General features: G+C 43.6%; 1 protein-coding gene and 1 long non-coding RNA gene across 4 annotated transcripts; one reads left to right on the top strand and one right to left on the bottom strand.

Moving 5' to 3' along the window:
- Positions 1 to 1,087: 1,087 nt before the first annotated feature.
- thop1 (thimet oligopeptidase 1) lies at positions 1,088 to 25,286 on the top strand. The gene is made up of 14 exons (XM_049588252.1): positions 1,088 to 1,194; positions 5,650 to 5,856; positions 10,187 to 10,335; positions 12,427 to 12,534; positions 12,853 to 12,955; positions 15,106 to 15,263; positions 18,475 to 18,610; positions 18,832 to 18,974; positions 20,326 to 20,549; positions 20,659 to 20,860; positions 21,289 to 21,475; positions 21,633 to 21,761; positions 24,591 to 24,727; positions 24,988 to 25,286. The coding sequence occupies exons 1-14, from the start codon at positions 1,182 to 1,184 to the stop codon at positions 25,147 to 25,149; spliced, it is 2,058 nt and encodes a 685-aa protein (XP_049444209.1). The 5' UTR covers positions 1,088 to 1,181; the 3' UTR covers positions 25,150 to 25,286.
- On the bottom strand, positions 13,516 to 15,086 carry LOC125896014 (uncharacterized). 3 transcript variants are annotated; one of them, XR_007450233.1, is made up of 4 exons: positions 14,588 to 15,086; positions 13,939 to 14,328; positions 13,811 to 13,901; positions 13,516 to 13,736 (listed from the first exon to the last, which is right to left on the bottom strand). It is a non-coding gene; the product is annotated as an uncharacterized LOC125896014 (long non-coding RNA). The 3 variants fall into 3 exon arrangements; XR_007450231.1 differs by having other exon boundaries at positions 13,516 to 13,901; XR_007450232.1 differs by having other exon boundaries at positions 13,516 to 13,901; positions 13,939 to 14,271; positions 14,864 to 15,086.
- Positions 25,287 to 26,505: the final 1,219 nt, after the last annotated feature.

Here is a 26,505-nt window from a genome sequence, read left to right as displayed (position 1 = left end):
TGACAGACATCACTGCCTGTTATTTATTTTTATGTACTTTTTAAAATCATTTTATTGTTATCATATATCATGTTTCCTTCTCGCTGTATGAGTGTGGATTCAGTGCAGTGCTGTAAAACAGTTTAATGCTCAGTCAGCAGTGTTTCCTGAATAAACACTGGCTGACCAGCTGGTTACATATAAATATAAACATTTATTTATTATTATAAATCTGTATAATTAAACATATTAAAAGAGGGTAGTCTTTAAATCCAAATTATTTAATGTATATAATTTTTTTTTTTTAAGTCAATTATGTACATGAAGTTGTGAAATGTGAGACAGTACAGCAGCAGAGGGACAGGGTGCTAATAAGAGACATCAGTAAAAACATGACGCGATATAATGAGTACGTGTCGGTATAAAACACAGAGCAACTAAAATAAGCAATCAGTAAAACCACAGGGCAATATAATATGTAAAGCAAAATATAATAAATTAACAGGAAGATCAGTATTTATAGTTTTATTATATTTCCTACATTTATTTTATATATTTCATTTTTATCATTATAAATCTGTGTTTTTAAGAATATTAAGAGAGGGTAGTCTTTCAAGCCAAATTATTTTGTGTATATAATATTTTACTAAAATAATAATCAAGTCAATTCTATCTCATCAGAAGAGAAACTGGGTAATTTGCAGCATTACAGCAGCAGAGTAAAACATGAAGGAATACAAGGGGGGGTAAAAAGAAACACACAGATCAGTACAACAAGTAAACTGTACAAAACAAACAGCAATATAATAAACAAACAGTGTGATGGGAAATGACCCACTGGGCGTTATGAGTACTTTTACTTTTTGTACTTTAAGTATTTGACGCTTTTGTACTTTTCCCTCCGTTACATTATGAACGCAGGACTTTTCCTCGTCTCAGAGTGTTTCTGCAAGTTCAGAGAACTTCTTCCACCTCTGCATATTATACTGCACACACTGTATAATACATTATAACACTCGGTCAGATCTTCAGCCTGGTGCTTTCAGTCGTGCTGTAAAATGCTGCTCGTGCAGAGTTTTATTTTGAAATGTGTGAGCAGAAGTTTAATTCTTCTTCTTCTGTGGCGGCTTTATTCGTCCTGCACTCAGCCGCCTGACACTTCACCACACGGAGCGAACGATCCTTCATTCAATACCTGAACCATGGGGCCGACAGGTGAGTGCTGTCCCGATGTGTCTAAAGTGACTGGATTATTTTTATGTAACTTGATGCGCGTGGCCGCCGCCATGTTTCCTGCCTGCCTGTCCCTGTGATCATTCAGGTTTAATCAGCTTTGATGCCTCAGTCTCGGCGCTAACGTTAGCAGTGTTAGCTGCGGTGCTGGGCGCTCGTGCCTGAAACACTTTACTCAGATTTAACCATAAAAATCATCAGAATTATGACGTCAGTTTATAACAGCCTAACGGAAGCCGGTGTGTTGTGACAGAGGCTCGTGTGTCCGCAGTCCTGCACTGACTCTCTCCTGTTTTATGTAGCATGTTAGCCGTTAGCTCACTCTGCTTATTCACCCAGCTAACTGAATGAGTTCTTCTCAAGCGCCAAACTCCATTTAAAACTCTGCCAATTTGAAGTTCAAAGCTCCTGCTGCGCCTTACGTCACCGCCTCTAACTAAACTGAGTACAGTTTGTAAATGTTCATATTCTGCTTATGAATTCGGCACACTGCTGATCCGCCAGAAAAACACACTTATCCCCTTTTATAACTGTTTGGTGAAAGGTTAGACTGGGATTAGCGGGTCACTGGTGTAAAAGTGACATATAATACCTAATGAAAGTTGAGTCTGGTGTGTTACATGTAAGATGAAGTGAGAAGTGACTAATGGGTTCACACAAGCTCCACAAGTCAAATGTTTTTATTGGTGTTTAGTCCAGTTATCTGACCCAAAAATGTATATGTAAAAATATTAATGTTTCATAGTTTGTATTGGTTCTTTTGCCCTCCTGCATCATATATTTAAAGTATACCTTCATGGATTTGGTGGAAAATGATTAACTCCAGGTCAAAAGCAAAGTTAACATTTTACAGTGACATGATCTGAGTGAAGTGATGTTAATAGTGGAGGGTCTATGTGCACACATCCAACATATCTGGTGTCTTTTTATAACAACTAATTTATTTATCATGTTTTGCACTTACAGTTTGTGCCACAGCTCCTACACTGGGCATATATTATTCTATATATATATGTTTCGTATCTGTAACATCATCAATGGTTGTAAGTTTGAGAGTTACGCAGGGGACTGTAGTGCAGGGAGGTGAAGGGTTGACGTGAGATACAGAGTGTGTGTGAGCTGACTGCTTCTGTTCTGTCCTATCAACAGCTTTAATCTTATTGTCATCATCTTGCTTTTTTCATGCACTTTTAACAATTTATTTAAATTTAAATATATTGCAAAAGCAATATGAAACGCTGTGCCTCATAGTGATGTACTGGAAAAAGACATCCTGTACATCTTAGATGGGACGGGAAACACATACAGGCCGACAGTGGAAACTTGTATTTGTTAAGGTGGAAAACATTTTGGGAAATCGGTGATTTATGGGTCCAGGTCAGAATTTTCCCCAACTTGTACCACCTGGTGGCAAGTTCTAGTTTGGTATTATAAAAATCTGTTTATCTCCAGATGATATTTCCACATAACTCTTCCCAAGTGGCAGCTCAGTCACAGACATCAACCTTCAGTGGCTCCAACAGTTCAACCAAAGAATAAAAAGTCAAGGCACGTTTCAGGTTTGGTCTCAGTTAAGGTCTCAGTCTGAGGATATGCATCATGGTTTTCATGGACAAATAAATCTGTATGTGCAGGAAGCCGAATGATAATTTGCTTTATAGCCTAATTTTACTGACTGCTGACTGTTTGGATTCCAAAAAAGGTCATTTTGGGGTACAGGTGCACTGACACAGGTCATATCTGATGGTTATATGTGAAAGAGCATCCTAAAAAACTAATGTTTATTTATAAATGATATGAAACTATCATGTTCAGAAGCAGAGATGTGCACCGTGATGCTGAGACATAATGGCCCCACATTTTAAGTCCTGAATTTACCTTGATTCACTTAGTATATAATGTTCATTTTTAATATGTTTGGACGACCCAAGAGATCACAAAAAACTTAAAATGATTTCTATTGCAATTTCCCCCGGGTCAAACCACAGATTGACGAGACTAGTTTGTAACTACTGTAAAACTTTAATGAATAGCCCGGGCTGTTATTTGCTGAAATCACTGAAATCAGTGGGCCTATAACAGCGGTCATGCGTCTACATGGGACAGGCCTTTAATTCCTTTCACACAAATTATGAATCATTCATTTGGTCTCAGAGCATCAGAGAGAGTTACAGCACCCAACGTACCAAAACAATTTTTGATTCTTTTGACCTGAGGACCCTTACGGACTGAAGGAAAATGAATGACTTACAGGGTAATTGAGGAATGGACACATAATCTGAGGTAGCCAACAACTTGGTTTCATACATCCGAAGAACTTCTATTAAAAATGAACTGTTTGGCAGCCAGACCAGGCCTCTAATTGAGACGGGCCTTTATTTGTCAAAATGTGTAGTCACACCGGGCCAGTAAAAGAGACTGGGGGCCCTGTATAGATGGTCTAAAGCTGACGGAGGAGGGCGCATAATCCATGTCGCAAGTGTCATTGCTATTTAGATGCAAGCGCAGTTGTCATTTTCACTCCCTGCGCCATCGTCGTCTAACTAGCAAATGAACTTGTGCTTCTCTGGGTGTGGTGGTCTAAAAATGAGGAGTGGTCAGGCGCAGTCATGGCACATTGCTAGTTAGTTTTAGACAAACAAAAACCTGGTCTAAAGTCAACGGCGCAGTATTTCGCTGTTAAACAAGTTAGTAATATGCGTCTCTAGGCGGGTGCACAACACGCATGCACTCTGCTCAGACACACACGGAGCAGCCACACATATGCAAAAGATAACAAATAAAAATATGATTACAATGTGAAAGGCTATTATTGTGCACATTAAAATATTTATCGGAAACACGTCTTAATGGTCAGTCATTAATCAGATTTCAGCACCACGGACAGCGAGCGGACGTTTAATTATCATTAGTCATGTGTTTAACTTCACAGAAAATAAATTAATTACAAGCTCATCTGTAGAAGATAACCAAGGGGCCAGGTGTATGAAACACAGTAAAACAAAGGCCATTTGGTAGAAGACTGTATAGGCGACTTTATTGGAGTGTCTCCAGAGACCGAAAATACAAGCTTAACGTGCCGACATGAAGAAATAAACGCCACATACAATCAGACAGGCCTCAAGACATCATTTAGACAGGCTGTCTACAGCAGCAGAGCAAAATGCTTTTACAACACACAGATAACTCACATAACTCGTAACTCGCGGAGGAGCGAAGTGGCGAACAATTTGATTCACTAACACTGGTATTCACTGATGAGCATATTATTGACCTCTTTAAGTGCAATGCAATGAAAACAACCAGCCAGTGCGCCTCAGGAGTAAACACTGCACTGTTTCACACACACGTCTTTTAATACATCCATGACACAAGTAAGATGACTACAGAACGTCTCTCTCTTTTTCCTCCCGATTCCAAGGTATGGCAGCTGCCGTACCTCGCCATACCTAAATGATGCCTATGGTTGGCAGGTCCGCCAGCTAACTAGCTCTCCGCCATGCGCTCCAATCGCGCCTCTTTTAAAGGGAATGAGAGGTGACACTCTGATTGGCTTATTGAATGATACGCCCAAAACACACCCATGACTACTTCACAGACTAAGTCCAACCCTTTTAGACTCTCCGCCATGGCGCACAGTCTGAAAACACGCTGACTAACTAGCAAGTGACTGGGACACGCCCATGCGCCGCACACCTGGCACTTCGTGTTTTAGACCATCTAAATAGGGCCCAGGGTGTTTAATTGAAGTTTCATGGTAGTTTAATAGTTTTGATAAGATTCATATGATGGGCTGTACTTTCAGGGGAGTCCAGTGTATCAGTGGAATGAGCGCAGAGCTAAAAGTTTCCACATGATCTTCCTGTGGAGAGAAAACTGTCACGGTTGAGGCCGATGCTAACATTGACTAGTGTATATCCAGCTCTTGAGAGATGTGTAATATCTGAAGATGCAGGAATATGTTTAACTAATCAGGAATGGGGGCAGAGACAGTATGCAGAGCAACACACATGAATACAAACAGTACATCCTGTGTGTATAACTGAGAGTGCTCAGAGTGCTCCATGTTTTGGATGTAGACTTTGTATGAGTTGGTAGATTATGAACAGAGACTTGTGTTAGACGGATGTGTTCGTATGTACGGAACATTGCACTGTTATGAAATGATCGATGGTACTCACTCCACCTGTCAGTGGTTTAATGTTTTGGTGTATGATAGTGTCACAGTTTGATACTTTAATACTTTAACTACATTTTATACTCACATAATTTAACATTTCCATTTCCTCATGACAGAGTGTTTTTACAGTGTGGTGGTATCAGTACTTTTACTTGCTAAAAGATATGAGTACTTCTTCATCACTGACCTGTCTTGTTGTTTCCCATCATGCCTTGTGCCTGTGATGTCCCGTCCCGTCCCGTCCTCTGCTGTTCCAGGTGAGGTGGTGTTTGGCAGCCAGGTGCCGGTCTGCTCTGAGAACCGGCTGCGTTGGGACCTGAACCCCAAGCAGATCGAGCAGCTCTCCGACGAGCTCATCGCCAGCACCAAGATGGTTTACGACAGCGTGGGGGCGCTGGACCTGGACAGCGTCACCTTCGAGAACACGCTGAAGGCGCTCGCTGACGTGGAGGTCGAGTACACCGGTCAGTGTCCACCAATCAGCAGCCTTCCTCCCCTGACGCTGAAGCTGCCGAGACCTCGTGTTCTGATGATAAAAAACAAACAATCATGATTCAGAATCAGTTAGACTTTTTCACAAGAGTGAAAGAGATGAATGAAACATATCAAGTTATATATAAGTTATCATATAAACTTGTTCCACACAATATTTTACTTAAACGGTACGAATTGTTTACATTATTTTACATCTCTGCTTCTGATTTTCTAAATCATGCTTCAGTTTCTAGAATTCTTCTGTTGAGCCAGCCGTCTGGTCTCAGTTTCACTTTATGAAAATGAACTTTCAGATGTGAGAATCCATCACAGGACATGTTTAATAAAGTTTAATTTGAGGTAAAGTCACATTGTCGTGAGGAGCAGGGACTGTTCTCGGCAGTGTGTTCAAGGACACTGTGATATCTGAGACTTCATAATCTGCTGCGGCTGTTAGAAAGTTAAATTTGGCAGATAAACAATAAGCCAACATATTAACGCTTAAATATTGAAGATATTTAAATTCTTATATCTCAGATGTTGGAGTGTCCTTGAATGCACCAACCAAGAGAGATTTAAAACAGACAAAAATACAACAAAGAATAAATATCAATAAAAACAAACTGTCTAAAACTGAAAATAATTAAATGACTAAGGGACGATAATTTAAAAAACTGGTTATGTGCTGACATCATGTCTAACACCTGAACAAGTTAGTTCAAGTTAGTTAAAAACCAACCAATCAGGTGATTCTCTCAACATTCACTGATCAGTCATTGTTAAAACATCTACACAATCTATAGTTTGATCAGTTATTTCTTCAAACAGCTGCTCACTTTTTTTTTTATCAGACTAACAGGTGGAAACTATAGCTGTGTCTCAGCTCAGGGGCTGCAGCCTTTAAAGGATGCGGTCTTCACGATCGACGTCAGCCACGTCCTCTGAAGAGCGCATCAGCCAAACTGAACAGTCTCTGAAATGGGACGGTCTGGATTGTGGAGGATTTCCTGGTTGCATCTCCACTTGTTCTCGCCCTGACTTGTTGGGGTTCCTGTTACCTAGCTGCACTTAACAGAAGAAGGAGTAAGCTAGTAAGTCAGTTAGCCCTAAATCATGGACCCACAGATTGTCATTATATATATGTTCTTTATTTAATACTTAAATTAAGATTGTTTAAGCTGTGTGCTTTTAGCTCATAGTAATGTTAACAACAGTTCAGTTAACTAACAGCTATCACTATCAGTCACCGGAGCGCAGTGCATCTTGGGATAGGCTGAAGAATTCATTCGTTGCATCCTCCAGATTCTGGGAAAGAAGGCTGCATTTCTTGGCCGCATTGGAAGGAACTTTTGAATGGGACGGCCTTGGTCACGCAGATGTGACGCAATCGGTTTTCAGACACAGCTTTCGAAGGCTGCAGCCTCTGAACTGAGACACAGCTAGCGACTTTGTTGGGGACGATTTTCAGTGGCGGATGAATCCACAGTTGGCGCGCTAGTGAATATTAGTGTCAGCAGGACAGTGTATAATATAAACTACAGTGTGTGTGCTGATGGTGATGAAGGAACATGTGACCCAGCGACACGATGTGGCTCACTGATGTGTTTTTAATGATGACGGAGGAAGAAGAGACATCAGGCTGGAGATGCCGACACAGCACGGGGTAGAAGATACATTCACTGTTTGAGTCCGAACATGAGGAAGTATATTAAACATGAAAAAGTGAGTTTGGATCTTGTGAAGTGAGGTTGTATGAGCTACTTAAGCACAGTCAGTGTGTTACCTACAGTACACGTCAGTCAGTACACCCCAGTTTAGAGAAGGAGACAGGTGTACTGACACAGAAGTTAAGCAATGTGCTGCTGTGGACAGGGTCAGCAACCAAACATATCGTAGCCACCTGAATATATCAGTATCACTATAAGTGTACACTATATTGAAAGTATTTTCAGCTCGCCATCAGGCAGCCATTCTGACAGGAAACTGAAGCCGGTACATGGCTCTCTTCAAAGCCAGACTCCACTGAGAAAAACAGTAATTTAACAACGCTTAACACAGAAGCTGCTGGTCTGCAGCTGCTTCGATCAGTCAGATAGATAGATAGATAGATAGATTATTGTCTGACAGACAGACAAACTCTCCTTTGACAAGGCTCAACAGTACATGATTAACATTTAAAACACACATGGTACAGGCACATTAAAAGAGACTGTTCAAACAGCAGCTGATAAAAGCTGGTTAATGTGTCGTGTGTATTTTAGATTGTTCAGGGTGGTTACTGCACAGGAAATGAAGGACTCTCGTAGATGTTTGTCCAGGCCTTTGGGACTTTGTACCGTCTGCCTGAGGGCAGTAACTGGAAGGAGTGGTGGAGGGGGTGAGAAGGGTCCTCTGTGATCAGGGTGGCTTTCCTGATCGCTGAGCGGTAATAAGGAAGAACAAACTAACTGATGGAGGCAGCTCCAGCAGCTCCAGCAGCTCCTGTGGTCAGTGAGCTGAAATTACTGTTTTTGTCAATGGAGTCTGGCGGCTTTGAGAAAAGCACATATAAATGTGCAGTGAGGTAAAGCAGTGAAAATACTCTGAATAAAGCGTGAACTTAAACTGATGAAGATTTTTTAAAGGTGGCTAAAATCTGTTTTCCTGCTGCGCCCGTCCACAGCAGCACATTTCTGAGCTCATGTGGTGGTACTCCTGCCTGCTTCTCCAAACTGGGAGCGTGCCGACCAACATCTGCTGTAGGTGAAACACTGATGCTCATATGACCCCACTTCAACTGATCCAAACTGTCCCTTTGCTCTCACGGGCCAGCAGAGATCAAAAAATGTTTTATTTAAAGGTAGCCTCGAGATATCTCTGCAGCTCGTACAGTTGACGGACGATGAACCTGAATGTAAAGAGGTCAAACGTAGCGTGAACCTGACAGCACGGTGAGGCTGCTCGTCCATTGTGAGCGCTGCGGTGAAGCTGAGTCAGCACAATCAGTATGTGATGGTAAAGACTTGTCAGCAGTTTGGAGAGAAAGCAGCTGAACCAGCTGCTGCTGCCACAATAGAGACGGAGAGTTTTTATGTGGAGGCAGCTGAAAACCTGACAACACCTCCGACATGCTGCTACAGGAGGAAACACCGAAACTACGACTTTATCTTCAGCTCATACCAACTCTCATCACTGTGAAAGTCATGACTGTTGATGAGCGCCAGCCTGTGAGAGGGAAAATTAGTGCTGGCTCTTTTATGGGAGCAAATATCATGTAATGTAAAAAAAGAAAAGTCGAAATTAATAAATACTTTTTCAAAATGTATGGGAATTAGAAAGTAAATTCTAAATTAAAATCACTACATACCAAATTGTAATTATTATATGCTGAAACAAATTTAAAAAATACTAAATTAAAATGACAAAATAAATCAAAATTGCAAAAGAAGGAAACTACAAAAAAGACCAAATAATAAACAAAAATAAAATAATAATTGGACATGACCAAATATGTAAACAAAAATGGCACAACAATAAATAACAGCAAAATAATTAATAAAAAAGGATAAAATAAAAATGTCAACTTTGTAAATTAAAAAAATTCAAATTGAAAAGTATATTGAGATTTCAAAATAATAAGAACAACAATATAAATAATAAAAATGACAAAATAACAAAATAATTAAAATAAATAAGATTAAAAAAAATTGTCGAAATCACAAAAAAATAAAAAGAAATTACAAAGTAATAAAAATGACAAAATATTAAATAAAAATGGCAAAAAAAGAGACAAAATAAACAATAAATCAAAATTACAAAATAATAATTGGAAATTACTGAGACAAAGTTGTGAGATACTGAATCAAACGTGTGACATAATAAGATGCTAATTTCAAATGACTAGGTTCAGATTTAAAAGTTCAAGATACTAAATCTAAATTCCCAGTTGCTAAATCAAAGTCTTAAAATTATGTGATACTGAAAAGGACCGTGCAGGTGTGTGTTACTACCTGCTGCACCTCCCAAGTTTTACTCAAATGTTCTGTTCTTTATGGCCGTTAATCAGAATAAATCAGCAGTTTATGATCGAAGTCATTTTTAACATATTACAGAATAAATCAAAGATGTTATATTAAAGTCAGTCGATGAATAAAGAATGAAAATATAATAACTATAGTTGCAGCTCTAGTTCTCTTCGATCCTGTTAATGTTCAAAAAAATCCATCAAACTGACTGTGACATTGCTGTGCTGTCTCCTCTGTCTGACCCCGCCCCTCACCTGTCTGATCCCTGTCTGACTCCACCCCCCACCTGTATGACCCCGCCCCTCACCTGTCTCAGTTCAGAGGAACATGTTGGACTTTCCGCAGCACGTCTCTTCCTGTAAGGAAGTGCGAGCAGCGAGCACGGAGGCCGACAAGCGTCTGTCGGAGTTCGACGTGGAGATGAGCATGAGGGAGGACGTCTACCAGAGGATCGTCACTCTGGAGGTGAGCTGAAGGAGCTGTCCAATCAGCAGGCAGATAGAGGGATGAGTGGGAAGATGATTGGTTAATAGGTCTGTCATTAGCTTCTTGTTCCTTCCATCTCTTCTCCCTTTCACAGCGATGGGACATTTGGCTTCTGCCAAACACACACAACTCTCAGGTTTTACCATCATGGTGACAAAGTTTTCACAAAGTCCCTGAAAATGAAAATAAATCATGAGCAACTTAATTTTGGAAGTAAACTCACAACCAAAGAATCATCAACCTGAAGTGATGATGAAGGTCGTGCCACGTCGTGCCTTCTCTGAGTCTACACCCTGAATGGACACTAGATGGCAGCATGAGACCACAGGAAGCAGAGTCGTGTTAAACAGTACATTTTTAAAAATGTGAGTCGTTGTCAAACCATCTCTAAATTAGGTATGACAGTTCTTTGCCTGGCGTGACCCACTGGGCTTAAATCAGGTTTGGTTCCCCCAGTTTACCAGGTTTTTTGTTTGTTTGCTTTTTATGAAACTGCCAGTTCTCGTGCACAAACAGCAGAGAGGGGGCTGCTGCAGCAAAGAGTAGTGATCATCATCTGCGTGCCACATCACCAAGGACCGCCATGCACACTAGATGCACCGAGGAGGTCAGGCTCAGGTGGAGCTCAGGTTGGCCTCACGTCGGGCTCAGGTTGGACTCAGGTTGGACTCAGGTCGGGCTTAGGTCGGACTCAGGTCGGACTCAGGTTGGACTCAGGTCAGGCTTAGTTCGGGCTCAGGTCAGGCTCAGGTCAGGCTTAGTTCGGGCTCAGGGCAGGCTCAGGTCAGGCTCAGGTCGGGCTCAGGTCGGGCTCAGGTTGGACTCAGGTCAGGCTCAGGTCAGGCTTAGTTCGGGCTCAGGTCAGGCTCAGGTCGGGCTCAGGTTGGACTCAGGTCAGGCTCAGGTCGGGCTCAGGTCAGGCTCAGGTTGGACTCAGGTCAGGCTCAGGTCGGGCTCAGGTTGGACTCAGGTCAGGCTCAGGTCGGGCTCAGGTCGGGCTCAGGTTGGACTCAGGTCAGGCTCAGGTCAGGCTCAGGTCGGGCTCAGGTCAGGCTCAGGTCGGGCTCAGGTTGGACTCAGGTCAGGCTCAGGTCAGGCTCAGGTCAGGCTTAGTTCAGGCTCAGGTCAGGCTCAGGTCGGGCTCAGGTCAGGCTCGTATTCAGACCTGTTTTTTCGTGCTGAATCAGAGCTCTGTGTGACAGTACTGAGAGTTCACTGGTCTTCACACCAGATTTGGTGACATTTGAACTGTACACTGATCTAAAGGTTGAATATTGACAGATTTGAGTTTGTTACGGAAAATCTAAAGAACGTAGTGGACGTAGATGAAGAATTGCGGTGTCCTTCAGAGAATGTTCTGTGACCTGAAGCCAAAATATTTCCAGTAAATATTCTAAAACTGTGACAGCAGCATGATTTGCATCACATTTTGAATTTCAACACCAGAGGAACGACTGGTGTTACGCCTATAAATGTATATTAACACATAGATACCAGATGACAAGATGGCGCCAATTCACTCCAATGGAACGCCTCGCCTGGTGCACACGCCAAATAAGTTTGTAGCTCCTGGGTTCACTTCTGCGGCATGTGGCACACTGAATATGTGCAGCAGTGTTTCTCCCGCTGGGCCCGCCCACCAGTTTTACAAACATAAAACCTCCATGGATCAAAAATACATCATAGAAAGCCTCAAACTTGAGGTTTGTGCAGTTGGTGGTGTGTTAACGGTTTTAATGACGTCTCTTATGAGGGTGGTCTGTGGGGAAAATGCTTTTTGGGCCAACAGGGATTTTTTTTTTTGCCATTATACTACAAGTGGGAAAAATTAGCTGCAAGGCTGAGCGGCGCTGCTGGGGGCCTGGTTACGTCTTGTTTAGAGGCGGCTGGGACGCAACATGAAGAAGCGCCCTGTTCATTAAGTCCCAGCAGCCACAGAGACAGATCACTGAGCACGATGACGGTTGTGGAGCTTGACTTTCAGGGCAGACAAAGGTCAATGGAACAAATCTAACTCTGAATAATCTAACAATTCCTGTCCTCATGAAGTCTTTTTATTTCTGCCTGCAGAACAAGGTGGATCCCAGCAGCCTCACTCCTGAGTCCAAGCGCTACATGGAGCGACTGATCAAACTGGGGAAGAGGAACGGCCTCCACCTGCCCAAAGAGACGCAAGAGGTGGCTGCTGCTTCTCACAGTATTAGATTAACACAGGTTTCTGACCTTCAACCTGTTGTAACAGTCAAGACCATCAAGAAGCAAGCTGACTCCAGTTATTCCTCATGCAGCAAGATTTCAAACTCAGTGCGCCGTTTTAGGAAAGACGCTCACTGCACTTCTGTCACATAGTTAAATGAAATGTCTCCGTACAAACAGTGTCAGAAAAGTAAACCTATCTGTGCCCCTCTGAGCTGTTCTCACCGTGCTAATGATCACTTTACTCTCACAGTATTAGATAACAGGTATTTGTTTCTGACCTTCACTCTGTTGTAACAGGAGATCAAGACCATCAAGAAGAAGCTGAGCAACCTGTGCATCGATTTCAACAAGAACTTGAACGAAGACATGACCAGTCTGTCCTTCACCAGAGACGAGCTGGGTGAGTCCTGAACCTTCGGTCTGTCTCTTCTGGGGTCACAAACAATGTGTACGAAAACCAAACTTACGCCTTTCCCCCTGCACACATGAACCCTCAATCCTGCTCACCTGGTCTTCCTCTCTCTGAACCCTTCAGTCCGTCTCACCTGGTCTTCCTCTCTCTGAACCTTTCAGCCTATCTCACCTGGTCTTCCTCTCTCTGACCTTTCAGCCCGTCTCACCTGGTCTTTCTCTCTCTGACCCTTCAGCCCGTCTCACCTGGTCTTCCTCTCTCTGAACCTTTCAGCCCATCTCACCTGGTCTTTCTCTCTCTGACCCTTCAGTCCGTCTCACCTGGTCTTCAGTCCGTCTCACCTGGTCTTTCTCTCTTTGAACCTTTCAGCCCATCTCACCTGGTCTTCCTTTCTCTGACCCTTCAGTCCGTCTCACCTGGTCTTCCTCTCTCTGACCTTTCCTTCCATCTTACCTGGTCTTCCTCTCTCTGACCTTTGCTTCCATCTCACCTGGTCTTCCTCTCTCTGACCTTTGCTTCCATCTCACCTGTTCTTCCTCTCTCTGACCTTTCCCTCCATCTCACCTGTTCTTCCTCTCTCTGACCCTTCAGCCCGTCTCACCTGGTCTTCCTCTCTCTGACCTTTCCTTCCATCTTACCTGTTCTTCCTCTGTCTGACCTTTCCCTCCGTCTCACCTGGTTGTCCTCTCTCTGACCTTTCCCTCCGTCTCACCTGGCCTTCCTCTCTCTGACCTTTCCTTCCATCTCACCTGTTCTTCCTCTCTCTGATCTTTCCCTCCATCTCACCTGTTCTTCCTCTGTCTGACTTTTCCCTCCGTCTCACCTGTTCTTCCTCTCTCTGACCTTTCCCTCCGTCTCACCTGGTTGTCCTCTCTCTGACCTTTCCCTCCGTCTCACCTGGTCTTCCTCTCTCTGACCTTTCCTTCTGTCTCACCTGGTCTTCCTCTCTCTGACCTTTCCTTTTGTCTCACCTGGTCTTACTCTCTCTGACCTTTCCTTCCATCTCACCTGTTCTTCCTCTCTCTGATCTTTCCCTCCATCTCACCTGTTCTTCCTCTGTCTGACTTTTCTCTCCGTCTCACCTGGTTGTCCTCTCTCTGACCTTTCTTTCCATCTCACCTGTTCTTCCTCTCTCTGATCTTTCCCTCCATCTCACCTGTTCTTCCTCTGTCTGACCTTTCCCTCCGTCTCACCTGGTTGTCCTCTCTCTGACCTTTCCCTCCGTCTCACCTGGTCTTCCTCTCTCTGACCTTTCCTTCCATCTCACCTGTTCTTCCTCTCTCTGATCTTTCCCTCCATCTCACCTGTTCTTCCTCTCTCTGACCTTTCCCTCCGTCTCACCTGGTCTTCCTCTCTCTGACCTTTCCCTCCGTCTCACCTGGTTGTCCTCTCTCTGACCTTTCCCTCCGTCTCACCTGGTTGTCCTCTCTCTGACCTTTCCTTCCATCTCACCTGTTCTTCCTCTCTCTGATCTTTCCCTCCATCTCACCTGTTCTTCCTCTGTCTGACTTTTCCCTCCGTCTCACCTGGTTGTCCTCTCTCTGACCTTTCCCTCCGTCTCACCTGGTCTTCCTCTCTCTGACCTTTCCTTCTGTCTCACCTGGTCTTACTCTCTCTGACCTTTCCTTCCATCTCACCTGTTCTTCCTCTCTCTGATCTTTCCCTCCATCTCACCTGTTCTTCCTCTGTCTGACTTTTCTCTCCGTCTCACCTGGTCTTCCTCTCTCTGACCTTTCCCTCCATCTCACCTGGTCTTTCTCTCTCTGACCTTTCCCTCCATCTCACCTGGTCTTCCTCTCTCTGACCTTTCCCTCCATCTCACCTGGTCTTTCTCTCTCTGACCTTTCCCTCCATCTCACCTGGTCTTTCTCTCTCTGATCTTTCCCTCCATCTCACCTGTTCTTCCTCTGTCTGACTTTTCTCTCCGTCTCACCTGGTTGTCCTCTCTCTGACCTTTCTTTCCGTCTCACCTGGTCTTTCTCTCTCTGACCTTTCCTTCCGTCTCACCTGGTCTTTCTCTCTCTGACCTTTCCCTCCATCTCACCTGGTCTTTCTCTCTCTGACCTTTCCCTCCGTCTCACCTGGTCTTCCTCTCTCCCTGTGTGTATTAACTTTTGTGGCGGCGGTGTTGGTTTCAGGCGGCCTCCCTGAGGACTTCCTGAGCTCTCTGGAGAAGGATGGAGAGAAGCTGAAGGTTACGCTGAAGTATCCTCATTACTTCCCCACCATGAAGAAATGCTTCGTCCCAGAAACCCGCAGGAAGCTGGAGGAGGCCTTCAACTCCCGCTGCAAAGAGGTGAGACAGGAAGTAAACAAACGTCTGTCATGGACTCGGCTACAAACAGTCTTTTATACAATTAAACAGTTAGTGCAGGATTTTCTTTCTTTACCACAACGATCTGAGCAAAGGACGTTTGTATTCAGAGCTGAACTGATCACCAGGAAGAGGTGGAGGTATTTATAGATCAGTGTTTGGATTTTATTTCACAGTGAGGATTCAGGAGATACAAATGTGAATCTAATAAAACAAAGACAAATATATTTCAGTGGTACTGTGTAGTTTTTACCCCTCAGGTTACTGTCAGGTTGTTCCTTTACTGTAATCACTGTGAACATTTGGGACAGATTTCGGATGTTATTAGAAACCTCCGACTGTTTCTGTTAGCGTGGAGCTAAAGTGAGAAATATAAACCATTGAACCCTGGAAATTGTCTTCTAGCTGCAGTATGTGGGCGGCTGTCTGAGGAAACTGAGAGATAACAAGGTTGTAATGGTTTCAGGAAAAAAAAAATCAGTGTTTAAAGAATAAAATCTTTATTTTACAGGAAATAGAAGACAGGATATCATGAGTGTAAAGTCATAGTATTATGATTAGATCTGGTGGATTACATTACAGGTGCATGTTTTAATATTTTCTGAAAGTCCATATTAGGGCTGAAATTATTAGTCCATTAATTGATTAGCTGATTGACAGAAAACTCTTTTAGTGATCAATCTCAGATTGGTTGGTTAAGGTATTTCTCACCAAATGTTTCTTCCAGCTGCTGAAATGTGAGGACTGTTTAGGCGTGGGGATTTCCAGGCACCTCTGGATTTGATTATGATTCAGAGGGTAACGATTTGATGACAAAACGATTACTGATAATCAAATCTCAGATGATCAGGCAGTTTGTTCCAGAGAGTGCTGCCATAATGACTGAATGCACCTTCAGCAGATTTATTTTGGCTCCAGTTAGGAGACCAGTGTCTGTTGATCAGAGGGTTCTGGAGGGTGTAGTAGGGGTATGTAGTTTCCCCCCACCCATATTGCTGTTATATCTCGTCGTCGTATATTTTAGTAAACTGAATATTTTGGGGTTTGGGGATGTTGGTCGAACACAGAAAGCAGTTTGAAGATGTCACATTGAGATCTGGGAAACTTGCAAAGAGCATGTTTCACTATTAGAGAATAAAGTCTGAAATTATTGAGACATGAATCTGCAGTGCCCGTGGCCAGAGGCTTTATGTTTTCGGGTTGTCTGTCTGTCCTGTTGTTGTGAAACAAACGGCCACTTGGACTCATCGATGAACTGTTTAGATTTTGGTGTCCACAGGTCAAAGGTCGAGGTCACTGTGACCTTGTCCAGGGTTTCCCACACAATCATTTATTTCTGGCAGCCCGCCACGACTAAAACATCTGCTGGAGCTGGACCGTTCATTAGGAGCACTGTTGGAATATATAAACCATTCAGTTTTATAGCACCACACTGCCGGAGCGCAGACTGCACTCTGGGTACAGATGGAGCAGCAGAACATCAGGCGCCATCAAAGTGAAACTTAACTGTTCATTCTGCTGGGTCACTCGCAGCAGCTGCTCCTCTGATCCATCTATCTGATCTGATCAGCTCTGAACGGATCAACAGATCAATTATTCACCCAGCGAGTCGCAAGCTGCTGCTGAGGAAAATAAGAAGTCACAGAGAGCTCCGCCCGTGCTGCGTTCACAGGCCCACAAAAACCTCAGAATTTTATACAGGACACAGACTGAAAAAAAGTTTGCAGTCATCGTCCCGTCCACTCTGACCTTGTTTCATAATATTCTGCAAAAACACTTTTCTGCCTGTTACTCAGCGTCATATCTCAGGAACAGAAGGGGAGACATTTGGTCAGATACTGAATTGGTGACTCTAATCTTGAAACTGTGCTGATTGTATAGATCTTCTGTGTGTGAAGCATCCATGTTTTCACTGACATGGATGGAGACTGTCAGAGACACTGGACTGGTGGGCGGAGTCATACAACCACAGGGTGGACTGGTGGGCGGAGTCATACAACCTCAGGGTGGACTGGTGGGAGGAGTCATACAGCCACAGGGTGGACTGGTGGGCGGAGTCATACAACCACAGGGTGGACTGGTGGGCGGAGTCATACAACAGTAACAGTAGGGCAGTAATTCTGGTTTTATGTTCACAGCTATGTTCAACACTGTTTCAGTTAAAGGATAAATCCAATTTATACCAACTTATTTTATTTGTTTTGTCCATCATTTCTCTCAGTCATTACAAAAATGTACCCAACAAGGCAAACGTGCAATATGTAATTTTCTGCCGCTATGGGTCTCAAACCAAAACAGTGACAGAAGACGGAGTTGGATGACGTCACGAAGTAGTGTGGGATCATGGGAGTTGTAGTCATATAACAGATACAGATCTGACGTTCCTCACTCCGTGAAACCGAAACCGACCGGGGCAGTTTTTTTTTTGGCAGAGCGAGCTTCAACAGCAGAGAAATGCTTGCAATACACTGGTGGAAATGATTAATATTTCGATAACATCAGCCAGATGTTTGCTTACCTGTCTAGTAGAACACACGCGAGGTCGGCGTCGAATTGTAGTCCTAGATTTTCATGAAGCTCCCTCCATCTCGGAAAGGCCACACCGATATTTATCCTTGATTTAGCTCTCTTCTTATCCCAAATTCTTTTGGGATCGCTTGGTTGACCCGTACGTTTCCGTTTTACCGGCTTGTTTACTGGGACAGCTTCGGTGTCAGAAGGTGCAGCAACCGTCAGTGCATAACCATGATCCATGACGAGTTAGCTTAGCCTAGCAACAGTAATGTTCACTCTCTGACGTCTCATCTGGTCTGCTTCTTCTTCTTCTCCTTCATTTAATGGCTATGGTAACTGGAGTTACATCGCCATTGACATGCGACCCAATGACACGGTCCGTAACTTTTATTAATATTTCATATTTATCTGGGTTTGAAAAATTGTTGGAAACATTTCTGATAATCAAAGTACACAACTAAACAAAATATATAATATTGGTTTAGTCGTTTTTAGACATTTTTATATGGAAAAACTACATATTATACCTTTAACATGTGAGAAGTGGGAACACGGTGACGTCAGTAAGAACTAGTCTGACTGGTTGAGAAACTGGAGCGATAAACTGGAACCATCCATGAAAGGTCCAAACGGTACGGATCCAGAGTTCCTTACCTGAACGTCCTGTGTGTGTCTGCAGGAGAATTCGGCCATCCTGAAGGAGCTGGTGGAGCTGCGGGCTCAGAAGAGCTCGCTGCTCGGCTTCACCACACACGCTGATTTCGTCCTAGAGATGAACATGGCCAAGTCTGGGAAGAAGGTGGCCAGCTTCCTGGGTGAGTGAAGCTATACCTGTGTGCTCCGATTACCTGCAGAGAGACGTGTGGAACAAGATGCTTCAGTGTTTGGACAGAAATGATCTCACATGAACTGGTGGTATTTTGTTTAATTTAAGGTTTGAGAATAAACTCTTCCTCTGTAGATCACAAACAGGTGACTGGTTACCTTCAGAGGGAACTCCTCTCCTGACTCCTCCTCTCTCTGTGGTGTGTTTCAGAGGAGCTGGCTCGTAAGCTGAAGCCTCTGGGTGATGAGGAGCGCTCGGTCATCCTCAAACTGAAGGAGAAGGAGTGTCAGAAGAGAAATCTGCCTTTCAGAGGAGAGCTGCACGCCTGGGACACCCGCTACTTCATGACTCAGGTAAGAGCTGCACGCCTGGGAGAAGAGCTGCTACAGGGACATCTACAAAGACAACACCAAATGTAAAGGGACAGTTCACCCCAAAATCTAACATCACCTTTTTCCTCTGGCCTGTGGAGCTGTTCATCAGTCTAGATAGTTTTTGTGTGAGTTGCAGAGCGTTGGCGATATCAGCCGTAGAGATGTCTGCCTTCTCTTCAAGATGACGGAAGTGGACGGCACTCCAAAAAAATCTGTTTGAAAAATTTAACATCAGCGTCTCTTTGCAGAAATCATGACCTGGTTAGTCGAGATAATCCACAGACCTTGTTGTGAGCAGTTTCATGTAGGAACTATTTTCTTTCTACTAAACTACACCCACCAACTGAATCACTGTGCACAAGGAAGCGTGCATCTACTGCGAACTCATCTAGTACCACTGAGCTAGCGACCGTTACAGCTCAGCGCGAGCATGAGCCGCTTGTCCATGAGTCGATGCACGCTTTCTTTTGAGCAGTGATACCGTTGGCAGGTGTAGTTGAGGAGATGGAAAATAGTTCCTACATGAAACTGCTCACAACAAGGTCTGTGGATTTCTGGAAAGACAAATTGATGTTGAGTTTTTCAAATGTATTTTTATTTAATTTTATTTTTGGAGTGTCCTCTAGGTCCATTACATTGGAGAGAAGGCAGACATCTCTCCGGCCGATATCTCCAACACTCACCAACTCACACCACAAACCTGGATTTATGAACAGCACTACAGGTGAGAGGAAAAGTATGTATGTTTGATTTGGGGGGGGACTCTCTAAACCAAAAAATAAAAATCAACACAACACATAAACTGTACTTGATTCTCGATACAATATTATTTCAATTTTAAACGTTGTGCGACGAGTATTGTGATAACGTATTGTGATTCATCATCTTATAACATCTGCAGGTGAGTTCCTTGAACTCAGTCAACATCTGTTATATCAAACAAGACGTTCTTCATCTGTTCATCTCACTTCAGTCATTTTTACTGCAGCAAATTGTATCTAGTGACCTGAAAAAGCAAGACATTTTATTATTGCAGGAGGCTACATGAAGTTTGATTTGCATTCACAATATGAATGTATGATATAAAAATTGATCCTTGGTGTTGGTGTATTGATCCAGTATTGCCACGCAAAATATGGTGATATTATGCGGTTTGATTTTTCGCCCACCACAAACCAAGACGTCTCCAGAAGTGCACTGCACAAAAACCCAGACTGCTCGTCTTGACGCAGTCTCAGTGGACTGACAGGTCTCTAACTGATGATTCAAATCTCCAAGTTGAACTTTTACTTTATTGATTTCCTCCTCTTCCTCCTCCTCTTCCTCTCAGGTGGAGGAGACTCAGTACGCAGTGGATCAGAACCAGTTGAAGGAGTATTTTCCCATGGAGGTGGTGACTCAGGGTCTGCTGGACATCTACCAGGAGCTGCTGGGTCTGTCCTTTGAGCAGGTGCAGGGAGCCGCTGTGTGGCACCCTGACGTCTCTCTGTACTGTGTGACGGACCGCAGCAGTGGGCAGGTGATCGGCCAGTTCTACCTCGACCTCTACCCCAGGTGAGGCTCCGCTGGTGGGGCAACACGGCGGCAGAGAGCTCTGTGTTCATTTTGGGTAAATGTGGAGATGTGAGTGTCCAGTGTCCCCTCTCTCACCTGTCCCCTGCAGGGAGGGGAAGTACGGTCACGCCGCCTGCTTCGGCCTGCAGCCTGGATGTCTGCTGTCTGACGGCAGGCGTCAGATGTCGGTGGCCGCGATGGTGGCCAACTTCAGCAAGCCGACGGCCGACGCTCCGTCGCTGCTGCAGCACGACGAGGTGGAGACGTACTTCCACGAGTTCGGACACGTCATGCATCAACTCTGCGCTCAGGTCAGCTGATGAACCAGAGGCTGCAACTCTACATGGTGTCGTCTCTGGAGAGTCTTAACTCGACCCTCACCTGTCACGCTTTGAATGTAAACAGTTAACAGCAGTGATACTCAACTTCGGCCCGTGGGCCAAATCTGGCCCCACAACCATTTTCTTATTCTTAATGAAAATAAATTGATTCACACTGGGAAATTTTTTGGTATCATCCTCCCCCATCTTCTTCTCCATCCTCGTCCTCCTCCTCCTCAGACAGAACTCTGATATGGACGCAGTTCAGCTCCTGTAAAGTGGATGCCCAGTCCTGAACAATTATTTTGTGACCCCATGAATTGATGTAGTTAATGATGCATTAACTCATGATGATGGAGGTAACTACTGTGATTGGACACTTCCTGTCAGCTGGTCTCTGAGCGTGTGTGTGTTTGCAGGCGGACTACGCCATGTTCAGCGGGACTCACGTGGAGCGGGACTTTGTGGAGGCTCCGTCTCAGATGTTGGAGAACTGGGTTTGGGAGAAGGAGCCCCTGCAGAGGATGTCCAAACACTACAAGACCGGCAGCGCCATCCCTGACGAGCTGCTCGACAAACTCATCAAGTCCCGCCTCGCCAACACTGGTGGGTACCACACAGGAAGTAGCACTGTCGGTCAACAAAGTAAAAGTATTGAGTTTGAAATATAAATGCTACAAAGGGCGTATGAGGTGGAGGTGATGCCCTAACTGACAGCTGTTCTCGTCTCACTGTTGCCATGGTAACCGTGACTCTCCCGCAGGTCTGTTTAACCTGAGGCAGATCGTTCTGGCTAAAGTGGATCAGGCTCTGCACACCAGGAAGGGGCTGGACGCCGCAGAGGAGTACGCACGCCTCTGTCAGGACATCCTGGGGATCCCTGCCTCATCAGGTCACACTTTAAACGCTGTACATACTGCATACACAAAAAAACACAAACACACACCAGGCTTCCTTTTCCTCTGGTCAGCCCAGCGACTCAGTCTGTGAACATCAGCAGGCTCCCACACGCCAGTTGATGAGTCACAGTGATGATGTTCAGGTGGCAGCCCCAGTCTGAGGCCCTCAGGTCTCCACCTGGTGGCACTTTGCAGAACTACAATAAAACCACAGACAGTTCAGTGAAGCTGATCTGACGCTTTTTATATGAGACATTTTATATTCCAACAGCAATTAAAGGAACACTTCAGCCCCCCAAATGACCGTATGTTCATCAGTTACTCATCTTGTCTTCAGTTGAATATGTGAAAATTCTTGATGAATTAATGTAAGTGGGGTCCACGTTTAACAACAGCAAAGCTATATCAAAACATCTGTTTCAAACTCTCACACCACTCGTGTAATCCAAGTCTCATTTATCAGGTTGCATTAACAGTACATCACAGAAAATCTGAGAGTGAATCTAATTATGATTTCTTCAAAGCCAGACTCCACTGACAGAAACAGTCATTTTACCTCTCTGAACACTGAATGTGAATCTGAACTAACCCTTTAAACCCTAAAGTCACACGATAACATGAACTAACTAGCTGATGGAGGCAGTGGCAAACCAGCAGCTCCCGCGTTAAGTTTCTGTCAGTGGAGTCTGGCTTTGAAGAGAGTTTAGATATTTTTAAGTTCAGTTTCTCTTCAGACAGAGCCGTCTGTTTGTGAAGTGCTGAGCGTACAACTGGATCATACTACACGCATAATCATCAAGAAGTTTCTCAGTTTTTGGATTCTTCATCACCGTGAGGGCATGTGAGAAAAACAAAGTTTTCTTGATGAATTTAAGGGAACGCGAGGTGACTAATTATTATACAAATGATCATTTGTGGGTGAAGTGTTCCTTCAAAACTGTATCAGTGTTTCTCCTACCATGTGACCTGCCTGATCAGTGAGGGATTCTTGATTTAATTCATTTGATTTTTATAATAAATAAGTCCATAGATAATAAGAAATAAATTTGACATTTCAGGTTGAAATAACGTCCCTTGTTAAGTTGTTATTTATGTCACATTGTTTATCTTTCAGTGGTTGTGTGTCTTTTAAAGACCAAAGTAGGGCTGAGTTAACATAATTGATTCATCTGATTCAAGACGATCTTCATTTGAATGACCAGTTATCAATTCATAAAATCTGGGATCGAGCTTTTAATATTCACATTTTACAGGGATGTGTGAAGCTTTAACACCGTTAATGTTGCTGTTAGTAAACGGGCCACGGGGCTAAATTATTAACGACAGTAGTCTTAAGAAGCTCTGACGTGGGGCGTCGGTGGCTTAGTGGTAGAGCAGGCGCCCCATGTACAAGGCTGTTGCCGCAGCAGCCCAGGTTCGACTCCAGCCTGTGGCCCTTTGCTGCATGTCACTCCCTCTCTCTCTCCCCCTTACACGCTTGTCTGTCCTGTCAAATAAAGGCTAGAAATACCCAGAAAAAAATCTTTAAAAAAAAAAAAAAAAAAGAAGCTCCAACGTTACCTGTTCTTTTATCTGTAACTGTGAGCTCACTGTTTTTATGTTTTGGTGTAATTTATTATCGTGCTGCAGCAGCCGCTCCTCCTGCTGTCTGAGCGTCGGGGCTGCTGCAACACGCTCACGCACAAACACAGAGTAAAGATGCGGCGGTGGAGACAGAGAGGTGAAGATAACGAGCTGACGACAACTACGCTTGTTACTGACTTTGCTGTTTTAATGCTACTGTTGCTGCTCTAGAAACATTTAGTTATAAAATATTCAGTTTTAATCCTGCTCTTAATTTAGTCCTTTTTAAAAATGATCCCATTTAAAATTTACATTGTTAGCTCTCTGAGAATCTCTTTCACGTTCTGGCAATTTGGTGTTATAACTGAAATATCACCAGTTGAATCAATATTGAATCGATTCAGGAAATCAGTGGCCCTAGACTGAAGCATTTTTCCTCTTCAGCTGTAGCAGAGCAGAAGCACTTTTCAAGAACCGAACAATTTCTGAGTGTCAAAAATATTTAAGTCCTTCAGAAGCACTGCAACTTTAATTTCACAGATAAGAAACAATAAATTGTGAAGACAATAAAGCCTCCACACACTGTGTGTGATTTATCCTGGCTGAAATATGAGCAGACGAAATCTCTGCTAGCTGCTAGGCTCATTTATACAATGTAAAATGCCACAGGCTTGTGCTAATAACGTTAGCATGTTGTATTTGTAGGGAAAATTCAGAGGTGTAACTGTTGCTGTATATTTTCAAACGGGAATAAAATTTCTGTCTTTGCATTTTATTTTGATCACAGTCTGCTTTTATAAAACTGCTTGTGACATCTCAAATGTGGCTTTGACTTGTTGGCTGAAAACATGTTGCCCGTTTCATATAAAATTACAGAGATATATAGCGTGTATCGCTGGTCAGCCTGTAAATACAGAGGAATTAATTTTTGTCCATATTGCTCAGCCCTACCAGACACAGATTATACATTAGTCTGAATACAAGACTTAAAAAAAAGTCTGTTGGCTGTGTGACATGACAGTTAGTAATCCTGCTCATTAAACAGCTGATTTTTTTTTTCAGGAGAGTAAATTTTACAGTGAAATAAAATTTGAAAGGAAAAGAGTTTTCTTGTGGTTTTGACAGTCAGTGACACTCGGTACAGAAACTGTAAAACAGTTAAACCTAATAGAAACAGGCCTTCAGACTTCTTCCTCCCTGCCACCAGGTTTTCATCCTCTCATCTCTCTGACCTTTGACCTCTCTGTCTCTCCCTGCAGGGACTAACATGCCAGCGACCTTCGGACACCTGGCAGGCGGTTACGATGCTCAGTACTACGGTTACCTTTGGAGCGAGGTGTTCTCCATGGACATGTTCTTTGCTCGCTTCAAACAGGAGGGAATCATGAACCCAAAGGTCAGATCTCAGAACAGCTGAGGGCAAAATAAAATCAGCAGGTGAAATGTATGATGGGAATGAAAATATCAGCTGATTACTCATAAACAAATCTGACTAACGAAACAAGCGAGTGAAGCTAAGTACATTGTGTTTAGCGTAGCTCAGCACAAAGACTAAGTGAGGGGAACTGTTAGCCTGAAGAGACAACACAACGCAGACAGAGCCACTTCACAGCAGATGTTGACTCACTGAACCCTGTCTTCTGATTGGTCCTCCAGGTGGGTCTGGACTACAGGAAGTTCATCCTGCGGCCTGGCGGCTCCGAGGACGCCTCCGAGATGTTGAGGAAGTTCCTCGGGCGCGAACCGAAGCAGGAAGCGTTCCTGCTGAGTAAAGGACTAACAGTGGAGCAGGACGCCAGCACGCCGTGTCCCTGCTGACCAATCACAGCAGCAAGCTCCACCTCCCCACCACAGCAGGAACCCACAGAGAACAACGGACTGAGGTTTTCTAGAAAAAACAGTAAAATGTTACCCAACGTGGAAAAAAATGAACATAATAAAATGATTTGAGGTGACGTCTTCTGTGTCTGAGTAACTGATGTTACATGAAAACCTTTATGGACAGTAGAGGTCGTCTTCACAGGACTGAACGTTTGTGTCCAACGCCAAAAACAAACTCCTGTCACATCGCAAACTGACACTGAATGGTTCATTTTAAACCCGCAAATTCACAATAGCTACGACCACATTTGCACATGCATCCACACACTCAGGCATTTACACACACACACACACACACACACACAACCTCATAAACACTCGTCACCAGTCCAGTGATGCCTCCCTGCAGCCCGGTTCATGAGTTATGATGGGGATGTGGCAAAATGCAGACTGTTCTCAAGCACCCTTTGTACGTACACACAGGAAATGTAACGCACCAGAATTTGTACGTTACCCATGTAATCTTGAAGGCTGCGGTCATATGTCCAATGATCTGATGGGAGGAAAGTTCTCTTAAGGAGGTAGGTTGGGTCTAACAAACACACAAGTATCCCCTGGAGACCGGTGTTCACGTCCCGTATGAGACCAAGTGAACTTTGTTATTTTAAGTTACATAGTTCTGTTAAGTATGTAACTTTACGCCAAGTACGTCACAACGCTCAACCATGACTATTATCCTAAACCTAACCTACATAACTTCACTTTCTGAAATCTAACAGTGTAATGTAACATTAGGCTAAGTACGTAACATGACGACACCAAACCATAATTATTTTCCGAAACCTAACTCACGTGACTTTTTATGTTGAGTACGTAACATGACAATACCCAACCTTATTGTTTTACTTAACCTAGCCTCCGTAACTTTACTTTTGGAAATCTAACCTGTGTGACTTTAGGTTAAGTACGTAACATGACTACGCCAAACCATGATTTTTTCCTAAACCTAAATTACATAACTTTACTTTTCCGAACCTAACCTACGTGACATTAGGTTAAGTACGTACTGTGATGATGCCCATTCATGATTCTTTTCCTAAACCTATCCTACGCGAGTTTAGGTTAAGTACGTAATGTGACGACACTCACCCTTGATTGTTTTCTAAAACCTAACCTATGTAACTTAATGTTAAGTACATAACGTGACAATGCCCAACCTAATTCTTTTCCTAAATCTAACCTACGTAACTTCACTTTCCAAAACCTTACCTACTTGATTTAAAGTTAAGGACATAATGTGACAATGCCCAGCCATGATTTTTTCCCCTAAACCTAACCTACGTAACTTTACGT

The sequence above is a fragment of the Epinephelus fuscoguttatus genome, linkage group LG10 (assembly GCF_011397635.1).
Source record: "Epinephelus fuscoguttatus linkage group LG10, E.fuscoguttatus.final_Chr_v1".
Classification (NCBI taxonomy): domain Eukaryota; kingdom Metazoa; phylum Chordata; class Actinopteri; order Perciformes; family Serranidae; genus Epinephelus; species Epinephelus fuscoguttatus.
This window is presented reverse-complemented; position numbering and strand designations above follow the sequence as displayed.

What these genes read in the sequence shown, in the direction of transcription:
- thop1 (XM_049588252.1), top strand. An exon ending in GAAGGTGGCCAGCTTCCTGG is followed by an intron (nt 18,611 to 18,831) that starts GTGAGTGAAGCT and finishes GGTGTGTTTCAG; the next exon opens with AGGAGCTGGCTCGTAAGCTG. An exon ending in GGGGATCCCTGCCTCATCAG is followed by an intron (nt 21,762 to 24,590) that starts GTCACACTTTAA and finishes CTCTCCCTGCAG; the next exon opens with GGACTAACATGCCAGCGACC.